General features: G+C 38.8%; 1 protein-coding gene across 1 annotated transcript in view; it reads left to right on the forward strand.

Annotated features, from left to right (window-relative positions):
- The first annotated feature begins 720 nt into the window (after nucleotides 1–720).
- The window catches only part of PARM1 (prostate androgen-regulated mucin-like protein 1), a 330,318-nt gene continuing 313,892 nt past the window's right edge, over nucleotides 721–17,146 (forward strand). Inside the window, 1 exon segment of the mRNA XM_074228456.1 lies at nucleotides 721–867. Within this exon segment, the coding sequence (XP_074084557.1) occupies nucleotides 825–867 (43 nt within the window). The 5' untranslated portion in view covers nucleotides 721–824.

Here is a 17,146-nt window from a genome sequence, read left to right on the forward strand (position 1 = left end):
AAGTACTTCCAAGCTCTGGAAAGGAGAAGTCTGTGCCACAAGGGAGTTGCGTTTGTTCCCTCCTTCAGGAAGGAGAGTCCTTTAATGCCTTCACTTCTCTAGCCAGACACTGCGGTAGTAAAGACTGCGAGTGCATCTGGCTGTTTGTCTGAACATTTCGTTTGCATAAATAGACTACTGCAATGATCCCGGCCGATGGGTGGACCGCAGGTGATCCCCCGAGTTGGCTCCTGGACCCTGGGCAGCCCAGGAAACGTTGAAGCAGACAAAATGGGAACCAGAGGACAGGACGAGAAGATGTCCTAGGACACCAGGTGCCCGGCGAGGTCCAGGACCCTGGGAAGAGTTAGGTGGACGAGCCGGGCATTCTGGAGAAAGGAAGGCAGGGCTGCTGGTGCCCCCCATGTGGAGGCGCAGGGCCAGGGCAGGGGTTCGCCTCCCCACTGTCCAGCAGGGGCCGCCCTGGGCCGGAGCTGCCGGGACCCGCGAGGCTGCGGGAGGGGAGGGAGGGGAGGGGACCGGGCCAGGCGAGGAGCGACTTTGTCATCGCGGTCCAGGCCAGCGGGAGGGGAGGGCGGGCGAGTGGGAGGGGTTTCACTGCAGCAGAGCGGCGGCGGCGGCGGCGGCGGCAGTGCCGGCTCGGGATGGACCAGGGGCTGGCCGGGCAGCGGAGGGCAGACCACTGAGCCGCCAGTCCTCGGGGCCGTGCGCCCAGCGCCCGGGGCGCGGAAGAGAGCCCTCGAGCCAAGGCAGGGAGCTGCCCCCTCCCGCAGGACCAGCAGCTGGCACTGGCAGCGGAGCCCAGGCGGAGTTCCGCGGGCATCATGGGGCGCCCCGCGCTCTTCACCCTGCTCCTCCTCGCGACAGGTACTTTGGCTTAAGTTCACTCTTTGGGGAGAGCCCCCGGGTTAGGGCTGCGGGCGCTGGAGACCAAGGAGCCTCTCTTTTCCCCTGCGTGCCCGCGATCTGGGGGTGCGTGGGGGTCTGTGTGCCAACTTGGAAGGCGGGGGGGCGACCGGCGGAGAGGGGGGTCTGCTTGAACTTGGGGTGGCCCTGCGTCTGGATGTCCGCGGACTGGGGGTGACATTGAGCCGGCGGATACTTAGGGAAGAACGAACAGGTGGGCGCTCAGAGGCGCCGCTTCCATTCCCAGAGCCCGGGGTGGGGGGCTGCCCCGAGCCTGCCGCGCCGAGTGGGGTGAGCTGGAACACCCCGGAGGGTAGAGGGGCAGAGGAGGCGCCTCAACCGCCTAGGACCCGGTGGGTGCCAGAAGTTTCCTCCCGAAGAGGAGGGAATGGGACTGTCTGGGAGGGCGACGAGGCTCCAGCCCTCCCCGGGGTTCGGGACTCCGTCTTGACCCTCCCGGGATGCTGCGATGATGCAGCGCCCTGTGCCCCAAAGGCTGCGGAGAGTGGGGCGGAGAAGGAAAGAAGTGGGGACCGAAGGGGAGAGGCTCTCCCACCCACAGGACACACTTGGGCAGTCCTCTCCTCCCAGAGCCACTGCATTCCACCCTCCCCCAGTCATTTTAACCGCTGCCTCAGTTTCCTCCTCTGCAAAACAGGACTAATAATAGAATCTACCTCCCAGGATTGGGGACCACCCTCAGAATCCCTACCTGCCTCCTCGTTTTAAAGAGAAGAGCTCTCTAGATCGGGGCTGGGGGCGATGCTGAAGCAAAGAGAATAAAAGCTCATTAAAAGTAGAATAATTCCTCCTTCCTTAGGAAGCCGGTCTCCTACCTTCATGTACAGTTTGAAAAAAAGCCAAAGCAAAAACAATAACCAGAAAATAAGGGGCTGGAGGACTGGAGAGGACAGCTCTGAGTCAGGAAGCAAAGCCCCAACTTCTGTCCCTTAACTCCCTCGGTGACCTATGGAGAGTTAATTAACCTCTCCCTCCCGCTTCCTCTCTGTAAAGGAGGGAAGGTGGCTGGAGGAAATATCTCTTAGGTCCCTTCCACCTCTGGGATCTCTACTTGATATGATCAGTTTCTGGCAAGGCTAAATAATGCTTAAACTGTCATTCTTTTGTCCTCTATAATTAATAATAGCATCTATCTAGAGGGCTTTAGGGTTAGCAAACTATCATTTCATCTTCACAACAATCCTCCGAGGTAGGTTCTATTATCCCTATTTTGCAGATGAGAAAACCGAGTTCAAATGACTATTTGGGGACACACATCTAAGTAGGAGTCTGAGGTCTGACTTGAACTCATGTCTTCCTGAACCTGACCCTAGTGCTTTACTCACTGCTTCTTAATGAGTTGGAAAAGCAGAATTTCAGGTTCAATTTTAAAATATGAGGTTTTCAGAGATTATTAGAGGAAGAAGGGATCTTAGAGAATATCTGTCCAATCCTTTCATTTTAGGAGGAAGAAACTGAGCCCCAGAAAAGTAATCCGTCTTGCCTGAAGGGAAGTCATAGTAAAAAGCAGATCTGGGGCAGAAATAGTAGTTTCCTAATGGTCACTGGGGACAAAAATGGCCATTTGAAGGTGACTTCAGACCACCAATATTCTGTCTTTTGCACTCAGGCAAATGCAATCTTCAGTGCCTAAGTTGATGTTTTTCCCCTTGGTTGTTTCTCTATATCCCTAGTTAATTGATATATGTACATTCTATTGGCTAGCCATTTGCAGTAAAGCAAATGTAACTAGGCATAGGGTTCTCTGAATATGGGAATTTCTAAGGAAATATAGCAACAAAAATAGTGAGAGTCATATGATTACCTATTTTTGATTAAGAACTAGATCATTAAAAAATATTTCTTTATCCAAAAACCTTTAAAAAGAATCCAGTCATTAAAAAAGAGAATAGAAGAAATTACATCTGATCAATTATCTATTCTATATGTATACATTAGATATAAAATACATATAACATATATACAGGTGTAGTATTGTGGTTCCAAAATTGCCCTTCTCTGCTTCCCCTTCAGAACTTGCTCTCTTCTGTGCATTTTAAGAAATATATAATGTTCGGTTTGGGGGGGGGGTTGCAACATAATCACCATTCCCCCAGACACTCATCAAGTCATTCCCCCATAGAAACCTTTCCTTATAATCAATCAAGAAAATCACATTTGCCTAAAATTGTTTCTTATTCTGTCCAAACAGTTCATTATCCCTCTACTATGAGATGGGAGACATTTTATCAGCAGTATTCTCGAATCATTATTGATCATTGCAGTGCTGGGTCTTAAAGTCTCTCAAAGTTCTTTGCATTCACAATATTTTGGTCCTTGTATAAATAATCCCCTGGCTTTGCTGACTGCACTGGATATCAGTTCATGCTGTCTAACTCCCAGGTTCCTCTAAATTGGTCCCTTTTCTTCATTTGTCATGGTTAAATAGTATTCTATTACACAGATGTACAAGAATTTGCTCATTTCCCAATTGATGGATAGCCACTTTCCAATTCTTTGCTTCAATAAGATGGACTTCTTGAACTACTTTGGTGCTTAGGACTTTGATCTCTTTGAATCAAGGGTCAGAGGATATCCACAACTTAGTCATTTGATAGGGCATAACTCCAACATATTTTCCAGAATAGTTGGACCAATTTGAAGTACTTACCAAAGAATATTAGTGTAATTGTCTTACCACAACCTCTCTGACAATGGTAATTTTCTTCTCTTGTTAATTTTACCATCCGGTAGACATGAGGCAGGACACCAGAGTTGATTTACTTGGTATTTCTCTAATTGTCCATAATTTGGAGTCCTTTTTTTAAAATATAATTACTGATAAGTTCAATTTTTTCTCTTGAGAATTGCCTATTCATATCCTTTAACCTGTAGCATGGCTCTTTTTCAAATATACATGTATCAATTTCTTATATATGTTAAATTTCAGACCTTTATCCAAGACATTTCTGGCAAAAAATTTCACATTAACTCTTTTCTTTCCAATTCTAACTGCATTTTGTTTGCACACAAAAACAGTTTTATGTAATTGTCCAATTTACCTCCTGTGATTATGTGTAACCTCTGATATGTCAAAAACTCTTCCCACTATTCATAAATGAGAAAGGTATCTCTTTCATTTTCCTCAAAAAAAAAAGGACTTTTATATTTAAATCATATATCTATTCAGGGTTTGTTTTATTATATATATATATATATATATATATATATATATATATATATATATAGTATGAATTATTTATTTAAATCTAATATATATAGCACTTTATAGGTTTGCAAAACTTTTATGTGTCCAATCTCATTTGATACAATAATGCTGTAAGAGTGATTATTATCTTCATCTTACCAATGAGGAAACTGAGAGAAATAAAATTAAGGGATTTGCCAAGGATCAAGCAGCAGTATTCAAATTCGGGTTTTCTTGACTTCAAGTCCAACACTCTTAACCATGGTACCATCCAGATGCTTCAGACTATTGCCACGAGTCTTACTTTATTGCATACTTTGAAAGCTATCCTCTTCCTTACTTTGTTCATTATATCCATAAGTTCTTGATCTTTTGTTCATTTAGATGAATTTCATCATTTTGTTTAGTTTTGGAAAGTAAGCCTTCGTTGTTTTGGACTAGTTTTAGCACAGTCCAACCATGCACAATTCATACCATTCCAATTATTTGTCTTCCTTTGTTTTTTAAAGAGTTTATAGTTTTATTCATATAATTCTTATGTGTGTATTGCTAAATGGAGTCCCAAGGATTCTTAATATTCTCCCTCCTCAGCTGGTCTCTTTCTCCTCTTTGCACAATATTCAAATGTGTTCCAACCCTTAGTTTAAGCCCCTCTAGGATATTGGGAGTCAGCCATCTGAAGCTGGTATCCAGGTACTGCATTCACTTGGTGTACTATTTTGTTCCCAATATTCTAAGGAGTGCCCAGGTGGGACCTGTAAGGGTGTGCTGGTAAATGTTTAACAACTGACTCTCTAGGGAAAAAAAATACATATTTGACATACATATATATGAACTATTTACATTTTCTCCACAACTTTCTTAAGAGTAGACAATTAAAAAAATAAACCAAGCCTTGATCTATAGCTTTTGCTGATAACCAAGATGCAAGTGGTGGTCCACAAGGAAAGTTTAACAGTTGGTCACAGCTTGTAAGAGCTGGCTCAACAGACCTGTCTCTCTCTATGCATTGACCTTTCAGGACCAGTTCTGTTCCCTGTTCAATTCCGAAAATCCAGTGCTGGGTTGTAGTTTTGTTTTTTTTTTTGTGAGGTAATATAGTGTAGTAAGAAAAGAATATTAGGTCTGGAGCTGAAGACCTGGGTTGCATTCAACATTTACTTGCTGTGGGACTTGATCAAGTCACTAAAACTCTCAAAGCCTCAAGTCCCTCATCTCTTAGATGTAAATAAAAAAAACGTTCAATGCCTTCTTCATAAGGTTGTTATAAGGAAAGTGTACTGTAAATCTTAAGATGCCATATACATATGAGTTTTTTATTGCTCTTTCACCTCATTTGTTCAGGCAAAGGCAAGAGGCTAGTAGAAGCTCTGAAAATAAGTTTTGTTTCTGTTTTGTTCTTGTTCCTTTTCTCTTCTGAATTTGAATTTTAGTAGTGGTTATAAGTCCTTTTATGGTCTGTAATTTAAGTCTATTGCACCTAGGGAAAAAAGTTTAAATTAATCCAATCATGCCCTATATTGTTTTAAACCAAAAGGAGGGTCTATTAGAACCAAAATTATGTCCTGGGCAATTATTTCTATCATAAAAGTACTGAATCATAAACTATTTATTGCTTGAATTGGAAACAAAGATTTGGGGGGAGTTGCAAAGAACTGAAAAGGCAGTTATTTTGTCAGCATTATTTTGTCTCGTTTCTGCTTCTGCCATCCATTCCCATCCCTTTTTTATTTTAGGAATTTATTCAGGAAGTCAACTGTTAAAAAAAACTGAGATTGTATATTTAAATGCTATGGTAAAGAAACAGGGTAGAGTGAGACTTTTCTTACTGGAAACTAATCCTAACTATATATGTAGAGCATTTCCCCTTCATTTCTTCATGCTGACATTTTTAAACACACTGAAAATAGATGTCTATTTTCAACAATGTCACAAATGGGCCTTTTCTTTTTCACTTTAAAAATAGAAACAAAACTTGTGTGGTTTCTGTACCAAAAAAAACCAAAGCAGAACATTGTGTATGTAATGGGTGTTTGATAAATGAATTGTTAAATTGTTGGATTTATTTGAAGAGTGTTAAAACTCTCAAAAATTTGATTAATGTGGGAACCCAACCTTGCTGTCTCAGAATTTTTAAAAATTACCTTCCTTAATAATAGTGTAAGGTAGTTTTAACCTGATTTATCACTATAATATTACAAGATATATGTGTTACCCACCTCTCCATTTGAACTATATATATGGACAAAGCCAAATGTATAAAACCACTGCCACTCTTATTTACATCTCAACTGTCCTAAGAAGTTTGAGATTCTTTACAATCTACTGCAAGTTTCTCAATCATTTATTATGGAGAAAGGAGAGATTTAAGGTAGGGAGACCAATTAAAAAGCTATTAGACTTGGAGTCAGGAGTACCTGGGTTCAAATCTGGTCTCAGACACTTAATAATTATCTAGCTGTGTGTCCTTGGGCAAGCCACTTAACCCCATTTGCCTTGCAAAAATCTAAAAAAAAAAAAGCTATTAGAGTAGTCCAGAGGAGAGGTAATGATGGTCTGAATTATGAAGTGATATTATGAGTAGCAAGATGGGTATATGCACTAGAGATATTGTGGATGTAAAATTGACAAAGACTTGGCAAATGATTAGTTATTGAGCATTAGGGAGAAGGAAGAATCAAGGACAATTCTGATGTTGTGAAACTGGGTGAATGGAAGGATGGTGGTATGCTGCCTAATACCATATAAGTCTGTACCTATATCAATCACCTGTCCATGGAGAGGAGGAGGTATATTTTAAAAAATATTAAAAAAAAAACCAAGAACAAAACAGAATCATTATTAAACAAACATTTCAGTTTGCAAAGGAGAACAAGAAAGAAGCTCCTTAAGACCTCTTATAAACTTATTTTACATATATATAAAGAAACATATACATTTAATATTATCACCACCAATAGTAGTTTCCCCTATCTCTCAGCCTAGAGGTATGGTAGCTCCTCATAAGCCACCACTGGCTATCAGGGAAGCTTGGACTTGCTCCATCTGCAATCTGGGTGGTTCACCCCCCTGAAGTAGTTTGATGGCTCCCTGTACCAATCACCACTATACTGGTGTTACCTTCATGATGACACCTGATAACTTTAATCCACTGCAGCTCAGAATTCCCAAGTTCAATTCAGCTATCAAACTTAGGTTCCCTAGTAGCAAGGATTCCAGGAGAATATCATCTCACTGGAAGTCTTGGGAGGGGGCGGTCCAGTGGATAGAGTGCAGGGTCTGGAATCAGGCAGACATCTGCTTAAATTCAAATCTAGCCACAGTCCCTTATCAGCCGTGTGACCCTAGGTAAGTCACTTAATCCTGTTCGCTTCAGTTTTCTTATCTGTAAATTAGCTGGAGAAAGAAATGGCAACAATACTCCAGTATCTTTGCCAAGAAAACCCCAAATGTGATCAGAGTCAGACATGACCAATCAGCAGCAACAATCACCCTACCTCGTTAAATACATTGCATTTTTAAAGGTAGAAGAAAAATCACTACATCTAGGTTTCCTTCTACTTTTTCCCCCTCCTATGCATTTTGAAAATATTTTATTGGTTTTTTCTTATTATCTAACACTAATCTGTCCTCAACATAGAACACCTTCCTTCTAGCAAAAACTGCATTATTCAGAAAAAATAAATTAACACATTGGTCATGTCTGACACTAAATAACTCATCATCACTTCTTTAAGATTGAATATGTATAATTTGAATAGGTTGTCTAAGTGTTGTTTTCATGTATATATATTTTTAATATTCAATACATTCTCTCAAATCCTTAACCCATAGCTTTAGAGCTATTGGAACTTAAGGTCCAGCTGGAATACACACACACACACACACACACACACACACACACACACACACACACACACACACATTTTTCAAATAAAGCAACCCAAAGCAAAGAGAAGTTAAAGTCATCCAGGTATTCTAAATTTGAATCAAGAACTCAATTCCAAATTTGTTTCAATTTCCTTTGACAAAGGAACTTTTATTTTTCTCATGATTGCTTCCTTTATGAACAGTTCATAAAAATCTTCCCATGTTTCTCTAATTTCCTCATCATTCATTCTTAAAGCCCACTATAATTCCCTACATTAATGTAATGCAATTTGTTTAGCCATTGTCTCCTACCTTCATCATTGGTACTTTTTTTGCTTATTTTCTTTCCTACAAGGATTGCTTGCTTATGGGACTAACCACCTATGGGAAAATGAACAGTCATTTGGATCACAAGGTCAAAAGTTATTGACTTTTTCCTCAAATATTCCAAATTATTTGCCAAAATGGTCAGACCAATTCAAAGCTTTATTAAGGTATTAGAATGCCAGATTTTAAATAACTCCTCCAAATTCTATGATTTTCATTCTTCCAAATAAGCTTCAGTCCCTTTTCCTTGGTTATTTGGACCATTTTTCCCCACATAGTAAATGAAAGTCTTTCTTCTTTGAAGGCCGATCATATCTTTCTAAACCATGAAGATTTATATACGTCATCTTGCATCTTAGTGTAAGTTATTTAAATCCATAATACTCTGGAAATTCATGCCAGAGAACAAGCTTTGTGATTCTGGAAATTTTGATTTTCCCTTACTAGGGAGTAAATTCTCTTTTCCTTCTCATCTTCAGTTTCTCTCTAGCCTTGACTTAGCTGATCCAGAAATTAACTGACTTGCCTAGGCGTCTGAGGTCACATTTGAACTCAGGTCTTCATGACTCTAGTCTCAGTGTCCTGTGGCATGTTTTTGCATATGATCAAAGTAGTATTTTTCTGAGCTGGGTCTGACCAATCAAAGCAGTATTTTCTGAGCTGAGACCTAACAATATCCTGGTAATTTGGGTTAGATTCTGGAGCAAACTGACATTTCTTAAGTCATAGAAGGTGAAAGATATTCAACAAGGATAGGCATTAAATTAATATAGTTGATGCAGTTGAATGAAGCATCGTTACTTGAGTTCTCCATTACAGTCTACCAAACATGAGAAAAAAACCTGGAGCCATCTTGGCCATTTTATATAATAGTTCATCATGGCATTCTGTTAGATCACTGAGCCAACTAAGTGTGGAGAATTGCTTCAGTACTTTTTCAAGGGGAAAAACTAACCTAACTTGCATGGGGGAAAGGAGTTATAATACATAGTTCTTGGAAGAAAATGTATATCTCTAGATACTTTCATCATCAAAAGAGAGAAAAACAAAACAATAAACAGGGCACTTGGTTTTTTATTTAAATGGCAATTAAAAAACAAATATACACAAAAATAGAAGTTTTGAAAATAAAAAAGAAAATCAAACAACCAGTACTCTTGGTAACTCATTTTTAAAAAGAAAATTATAGATTAAAAGATATTAATTCAATTTAGTACTAAGAATTTATAAACAGAAAACTTTTAGACCTCAACTGTCAATTGATAAAAAAGACAAGTTGAGGAATAAATTTGACTCTATTACACTTATTTTAATGGTGAAACTTCAAAATTCTTCATCAGTGTTAAATAAGAAGGATTTGTATCAGATTGTTGAAAAATAGATAGACTATCATCACTTCAGGCACTGGACAAGCAAGTCCTTTGGAAATACAGTTAAAAAAAAAAGAAAATTCCTACACCCAATTGTCATTGTAAAATCCATGATTAAATAATTTTGAAGCCTCTTTCCTCTCAGTTAAAGTGTTAAATCAAACACCTAGATAAATATTAAGAGAAGGTAATAAAAAATACAATGCAAAGAATACTGGTTTGGAAGTGGAAGAAACTGAGCTCTAGTTCTAGTCCTGTTGTTTGCTACTTATGTGACCTTAGTCAAGTCATTAACCTCTCTAAGCCTCAGTTTTCCTATCTGTAACATAAGGGGCTTGAACTAAATGACCTTTCAGTTCCCTTCCCGTTCTCACTGTGATCTTAACTCAGCAGTGAATTTACATTTTTATTAAACTCAGCTGGTGAATGTATTTTCTCTAAAGGAGTGAATCTGAATCTTTCTGATTCCCAGAATTGAAGCCAACACAGTGTTCCGCACAAAAGCCTTTATTTCCTTGTTTTATGGCCCTGGAGCCTCAGTTTGTTCATTTGGAATAGGGGAAAGATAATGCCTGTTCCCCCAGTTCTGGGAGTGACATGACACCACACATGTGCTTCCTCCACATCTGGAATAGTTTTCCCCCCATTTTGAAATTTTTGTCTTTTTTTTTCAAGAGCCTCTTTACCTGCTACCTCCTTTGTGCATCCTTTTCAGACCCTTCCAACTGGAAATTATATTTCCCTTTCTGAATCTGTCCTACCACTCTTGACCTTTCTTTTGTAATTTTGTAGTTTTCTACTTACTTTTTAATATCCCCTCCTGGATTGTCAATTCCCTATGTAGGCAAGGACTAAGTCTTCTTTTATTATATATCCCTAACTTCAAGCATAGGACCCGAAATGTAGCTGTCACTTAATAAATGTTAAATTAAATAGATCAGAATAGATAATGCATGAAAGCACCATATAAACACAAGACTTTTGTTTGGAGTAATTTTGGCTTGGACCTACATTTTCATTTATATAGGAAATTCCTATTGATAAATTCATTCTATTCATGTGGAGCAACATTTGTTCAATAATTTTAATAGTCTTTCAATTGGCCTTATAATCTTAATTTATGAGGATGCTGAGGTTTTTTTCATGAATTATTATGTAAACAGTAGTAGCAGTAGAAAGGTGAGGTGAGGATGGTGACAGTGATAATGTTGGCGGTGATAATGGTTGGTGTTGATAGTGGTGGTAATGATGGTGTTCATGATGGTAGCAGTCTGCTAAGATGCAATGCTATTTCAATCTGCATCATTGTAGAAAGTACAAAACATAAATGGAGGTATATAGACAAAAAGGAAATGGTCTTTGCCTTTCAATAGTTTGCAGTCTATTGAGAGAAAACAGCATTCATATGGAAAGAAAATTTAAAATATATGAACTTGGGACACAGCCTTCCATTCCCCTCCCCCCATCAATACTATTATCACAATGAGAGCAGAATCAATCAAAGGTCATGACTCTTAGAAGGTCATTTTTTTCTTTAGGTCTTGATTGAAGCCCCAAAACTGAAGGGGCATCTCCAAAATAAAGTCAAGATATAATTGATTATAGTTTACCCCCCATGTAGGTAACAAAATCCCCAATTCTTACATAGGTATCAGAGTATAAGATGGATATCAGGTATAGAACAGCCTTTATTTCACCCACCACAAAAATTCATAAAACATAAAGGACTTATAGGAAACCATGACCAAGTTCAGAAGTATAAATAATTCTAATAGCACCAGCCCTGGAGTCAGGAGGACCTGAGTTCAAATCTGGCCTCAGACACTTAATAATTACCTAACTGTGTGGCCTTGGGCAAGCCACTTAACCCCATTGCCTTGCAAAAGAAAAACTCAAAAAATAAAGATAAAAATAATTCTAATAACCAATAGAACCCCTCCAGAACATTACAGAAAGTGAGGGTGACATCATTATCACTATCAAAATAATAACATGTAAAAGTAAAATGGGAAGGGAAAGAAGTCAAGCTCACTAAGAAAAGCTGGGGTTTTTTTTTTCCTTCATCATTGTAAACCTTAAGAAATGCCACTCAGACAAGCCACTGATTATAAGCCATTAGACATTTCTTACATGCCATTATGGAAATGTTCAAAGTACTGAATATGGAACAATGCCATTATCTCAGGCTCCATGCCTTTACAAAATATAGCTTCATTTCTGATAGCATTGGTCACCTACCACTGTATCCCAGATGCTTTACTATTAACTCTATTCATTGCCTTTAAAAATAGATTAGGCTTCCTTTGGAAAAAACCCAGTGAAGAGCCACAGAAGACAGGAGAATGCCTCTGAATTGAGCATGTCAATTATCCCACCCCCAAATTCTGGCTTTATATGCTCGATGATTGTATTCTTTTGTAAGAGCAGAGATGGGAAAAAGCAAGAATAATAATGACCACCTTTGCAGACCACGTGCTTTTTCTTTATTTTATATGCTTTTCATAAATAGTTCCTTGTATGTGTGCTGGTTCTTTCATCCAATAGAATCTAAGCTCCTTAAGGGTAGGAACGGTTTTGATTTTTGTTTTTGAATCCTTAGCCAGGCATAATATAGGATGTTGAATCAATTTTTATTGATTAATTTGTTTCCTAAGTTAGGGCTACATGGCACTATGTGTGATCTCACTACTTCTTTTTACTAAATATCAAATTCTAAGTTCTTTTTTCTTGACAAGTTGCAACAATTCTTCCATTTAATGGATTTATTTCTGCAAGCTGCTCCAGGTCACACATCAGTCTTTCTAGCCACAAGATTCACACAATTCCTGTCAGTAAGCTATTTTCACATACAAAAAGGAACATGCCCAAAGGACCTACTAACTTCTAAATTACATCTTCTCTACCAAATATGTTTTAAGCCTTTGATAGCAAAATTATTTGTAACCCTAAAGCAGGGTGAGTTGAGCTATTGGAATGTTATAGGAAAAAAAGATGCTAAATGTAGAGTCAGAAGTTCAATCATAAGGAAATCATTTACCCTTTTGGAGGGTCTCAGTTTCTTCATCTGTGTCTTTGCTGGCTCTTCTTTTGCTGACTAAGATCTATTTTTTAGGTCCCCCTGTGGTCTTTTTGATAACTTTATATAGTTCTGGGGTGGAAGAGTCACTTTTTGTAATTTCTCATTGGATTTCATGATCATTATTCAGTCGGGGTGCATTATTAGGTCTTCACTAAAATAGGTGTGTGGGAACTGGGTGGTCTGCCTCTGTTCACAAATCCATTGGGCTGGAAGTTAAGCTAAAGAATTTAATGAGATTACGTGAAGGCTTGAGTCTGCTCCTTGGGTAATTATGAAATATTTCCAGAGTTTCCTGGTCTTGATATAGTCATGAATTTATGACTGTGTCTAGTATTATATATTGTGGAGAACTTCGTTATCAGTCTTGGATGTTCACTGACACCAGTGAATATGGTCAATGTCAAAGCCACTGGCTTCTTCCCAGGTTTCTGTCATTCAAAAAATACTCATGTTAATCTCCACCTCATTTAAGGAAGGCATGTTTAATTAACAAATGACTGTCAAAAGAATATGGGCTGAAAAATGTATAATCAACCAGCACTCTTTTACTGCCTGAAAAAAAAATTGTTATCAACTTGACTGGAACTTGTTTTTACAACTTGGCCCAATCACTCCTGTTAACATCAGTAAGAAGGAAATGGATCAATCTTTGGCAATCATAAATGTGCACCTCACTGATTATTCCCCACTCATCTGGCTGCTCTGTGGTTAGAATGTGTAGAGCACATCTGGAAATGCCATAGGTTAGACTGGAAAGGAAAGTGCTTAAGAGAACATAGCTATTGTCTGTGAAAGAAGGGCTAGTTACCTTGGTGTCTTGTGTGAGGTAAATGGTTCATAAACTATGGGGCAGAAAGTACAATCTTAGAAGAGTAATCCATTCTCCTCTGCCATTGTTGGGATACCATATTCCCTTCCCATTGCCCAATGGATGATTTATTATTGGGTAAGAAAGGTGGAAGTAATAAGCACTGAATCTAAGTGGCAATGAATTCTAACAATTTAGCTGCATAATATCCGTAACCCACAATATACACATACACATTTATTTATATATCTATATCTATATCTTCCTACATGTATGTGGATTATAAATGTGAATATGTGTGGATATGGTTGTATTTCTATAAACTTATGAACTTTATGCCTCTAACTTCTCAATTAGATCTTAGGAAGAGGCTGTCATTCTACAAAGAACTATACCAGAATACTACTTCCCTGAGAAAACAGAGCATGCTACTCTGTCACTTTTTTAAAAATTGAATATCATTTGGAAGGAATGTCTCTATTTTTTGCAGAGGAATAAAGTTTTTATGAACTTTTCTTCACAATTAACTTTGGTTATGTTAACTGATAGGTTGGCTTATTTTGAGCCAAAGAAGTTTGTGCAAAAAAAATCATATATTTATATAGATCTATATGAATATATATTTGCGTGTAAATATTATATGTAGATATCTATTTTCTAACCATCTCTTCACCAATAATAATAATAATAGCTAGCATTTACATGCAACCTATAAATATTATCTCATTTTATACTCATAACAACCCTGGGAAGTAGGTGCTGATATTATTCCCATTTGACAGATAAGGAAACTGAGGCAGACAGCATTGAAGTGACTTACTCAGTGTCTAAAACTCAAATCTTTTTGACTCCAGGTCTAGCATTCTATCCATCATGTCACCTAACTGGCTAAATAAGATATATTTAAACTATATAAGCTGAGTAGGACTGCAGAAGAGGTCACTGTCATTAGTGTTGACTGGTGTGTAGGAAGAAAGTATTTTTTTTTAATTCCAAAATGCTCCATGGATTATTGGTCAAAATAATCATCTGGAAGTCCTCTGAGCAGTTCTAGGCTATCTCATCAATGATAAGAGGACTTTGAAGGGTTTTTCCCGAAATATACTCACATGCAAGGCATTGGGGTTAAGTGATTTGCCCAAGGTCACATAGCTAAGTAATTATTAAGTGTTTGAGGATAGATTTGAACTCAGGTTGTCCTGATTCCAGGCTCTATCCACTGTGCCACCTAGCTTCCCCAACCTGAGAACTTCTTACAAACTTTTTGACAATACCAAGTTCCTCTAGAGTGAGGTTTGCTTAAAAGCATTATATAGAAAGATATTTTTCCAACCATGACAATATATATTAATAGTACCTGTGTATGATTACTCATCAGTGGTCAAAGGGCAGGGACAGGAGAGAACAGGACCAGTTAAGCAAGTTGAGCGGCCTCTCTGGACAACAGGAATGAGTAGAATATGATGGCTTATGGCCTGAAAATAGACTTTGCTTTTGCAATACACTGAAAGTATGTAGGAGGACTGTTAAAGAACAGTCCAAGAAAAAAGTGCCATCATCATCCTCCATCCCTCCCTCCATGTATCCACATGGATCTAAGGCATAATGGAAGGGAAGGAAGGAAAGAGGGAAAGAGGGAAGGAAAGAAAGAGGGAAAGAGGGAAGGAAGGAAGGAAGGAAGGAAGGAAGGAAGGAAGGAAGGAAGGAAGGAAGGAAGGAAGGAAGGAAGGAAGGAAGGAAGGAAGGAAGGAAAGAAGGAAGGAGGGAGAGAGGAGGGAAGGAGTAAATGAAGGAGGGAAGGAAGGAGGGAAGGAGAGAAGGAATTAGGGAAGGAAGAGAAGAAAGGAGAGAAGGAAGGAGGGAAGAAGGGAAGGAAGAGAGAGAGAGAGAGAGAGAGAGAGAGAGAGAGAGAGAGAGAGAGGTAAGAAGGAAGGGAAGAATATAAACACATTACATTATTTAACACATTAGCAGGGGTTTTCATTTCCATTTACCTCTTGTTATTATCACTGAGTCCAGAGCAGAGTCCCAAGATAGTAGTACCCATTACCACTAAGCTCTCATTTAAAAGAGGAGGTCAGAAATATGGAGTGCTCTCCTGACTGGTGAGTCCTATCAATGAGATTCACCATGAAAGAATCGATTCCATAAAAATGACAAAAGATCACTGAATGAAGAGATGTGGGGCTCCTTAGGGTTTCACACACACACACACACACACACACACACACACACACACACACACACACAGAGGTAGACAATGTATGAATTATTATTGTCATATTAAAGTTGAAAAACTGAAGTTGATGGCTGAGTAATTTGTCCAATGTCCAGACAACAAGTGTCAGTCAAAATTCTTACTCATTTTTTCCTTTCTCTAAGACCTTAACATCTTTCCTTAGTCAGATCTGAACATGTCACTACCCTGCTCAAGAAGCTTCAGTGGCTCCCTGTTGCCTCATGAATCCAAGCAGCTCCCTTGGTTTGACATTTTAAGTCCTTCAGAATTCAGCTCCAATGTAGCCTGACTTCCCCTGCCCTCATACACTCAACATTCCAGTCAAATGGACCTTCTTACGGCTCCTCATTCTGTTTCCTGACTCTTATGTTTTAACATTCATTGTCTCTTCATTATCCCACCCATCCCCTACAGCATCCTCCCCCATCCTCCCCCGCCCTCTCCCATCTCCCCCCTTCCACATTCTTCAAACTCTTAGAATCCCCAACTGCCACCTCTTAGAAAATAGCTTTCCCAGACCAGGAATGGCAATTCTTTCTTCTCTTCTCCACTCCCCCTCTATAATTGTATGAATTGACCTTGTTTATACTTGTATTTATCTATTTACATGTTACTTCCTCCATGCAAAATGTTAAGTTCCATACGGAATGTTCACTTTTTTTCTTTCTCACTCTAGTACCTGACAAAGTGTCTAATACATTTAGATATTTAATATATATTTATTTAATCGAATACTATAGAATTGAAGATGACCCTTTCCTTATTAGAAAATGAAATACTTTTGTAAAGAACTTTGCGAACATTAAAGCACTATTTATAATATTATCATTCCTCTGTCCTCCATACCACCTTTCTCAGAGATGGTTGTTCATATTAGTATTGTTGAAAAAATGGAGTTCTGACTACTCAGTAAGGAGAGCATTGCAGGGAGGTACAAACATCATGTTGGTGAAAAAATGGGGACACAGTCTCATCCTACTCTCATTTCACTCTGTAGACCTACAGAGTTGTGGTAATATGATTTTAGGAGTGGGAGTGAAGGTCAGTCCCCTGAGAAACCTGGAGCTGAGACCTTAAAGTCCATTGTGTCTAAGTGCCTCATTTTTACATATGAGGAAACTTATCTTGATCCCCAGGTCACATCAGAAATATCTTCCTGACTCCAAGTGTAACCTTCAATCCACTGGATTATGATGACTGAGAATAAAGTTTTATCTTTCATCATCATGGACAGTTTTGAGTTTTTCTCATTTAAACATTTGCAATTCACAGTTTTAACCTTTGAAATCTGATGTCAGAACACAGAGTTTACTATGCTAATAAACATGGGTCCCTGCTA

Source organism: Macrotis lagotis, chromosome 3 (assembly GCF_037893015.1).
Source record: "Macrotis lagotis isolate mMagLag1 chromosome 3, bilby.v1.9.chrom.fasta, whole genome shotgun sequence".
Lineage (NCBI taxonomy): Eukaryota > Metazoa > Chordata > Mammalia > Peramelemorphia > Peramelidae > Macrotis > Macrotis lagotis.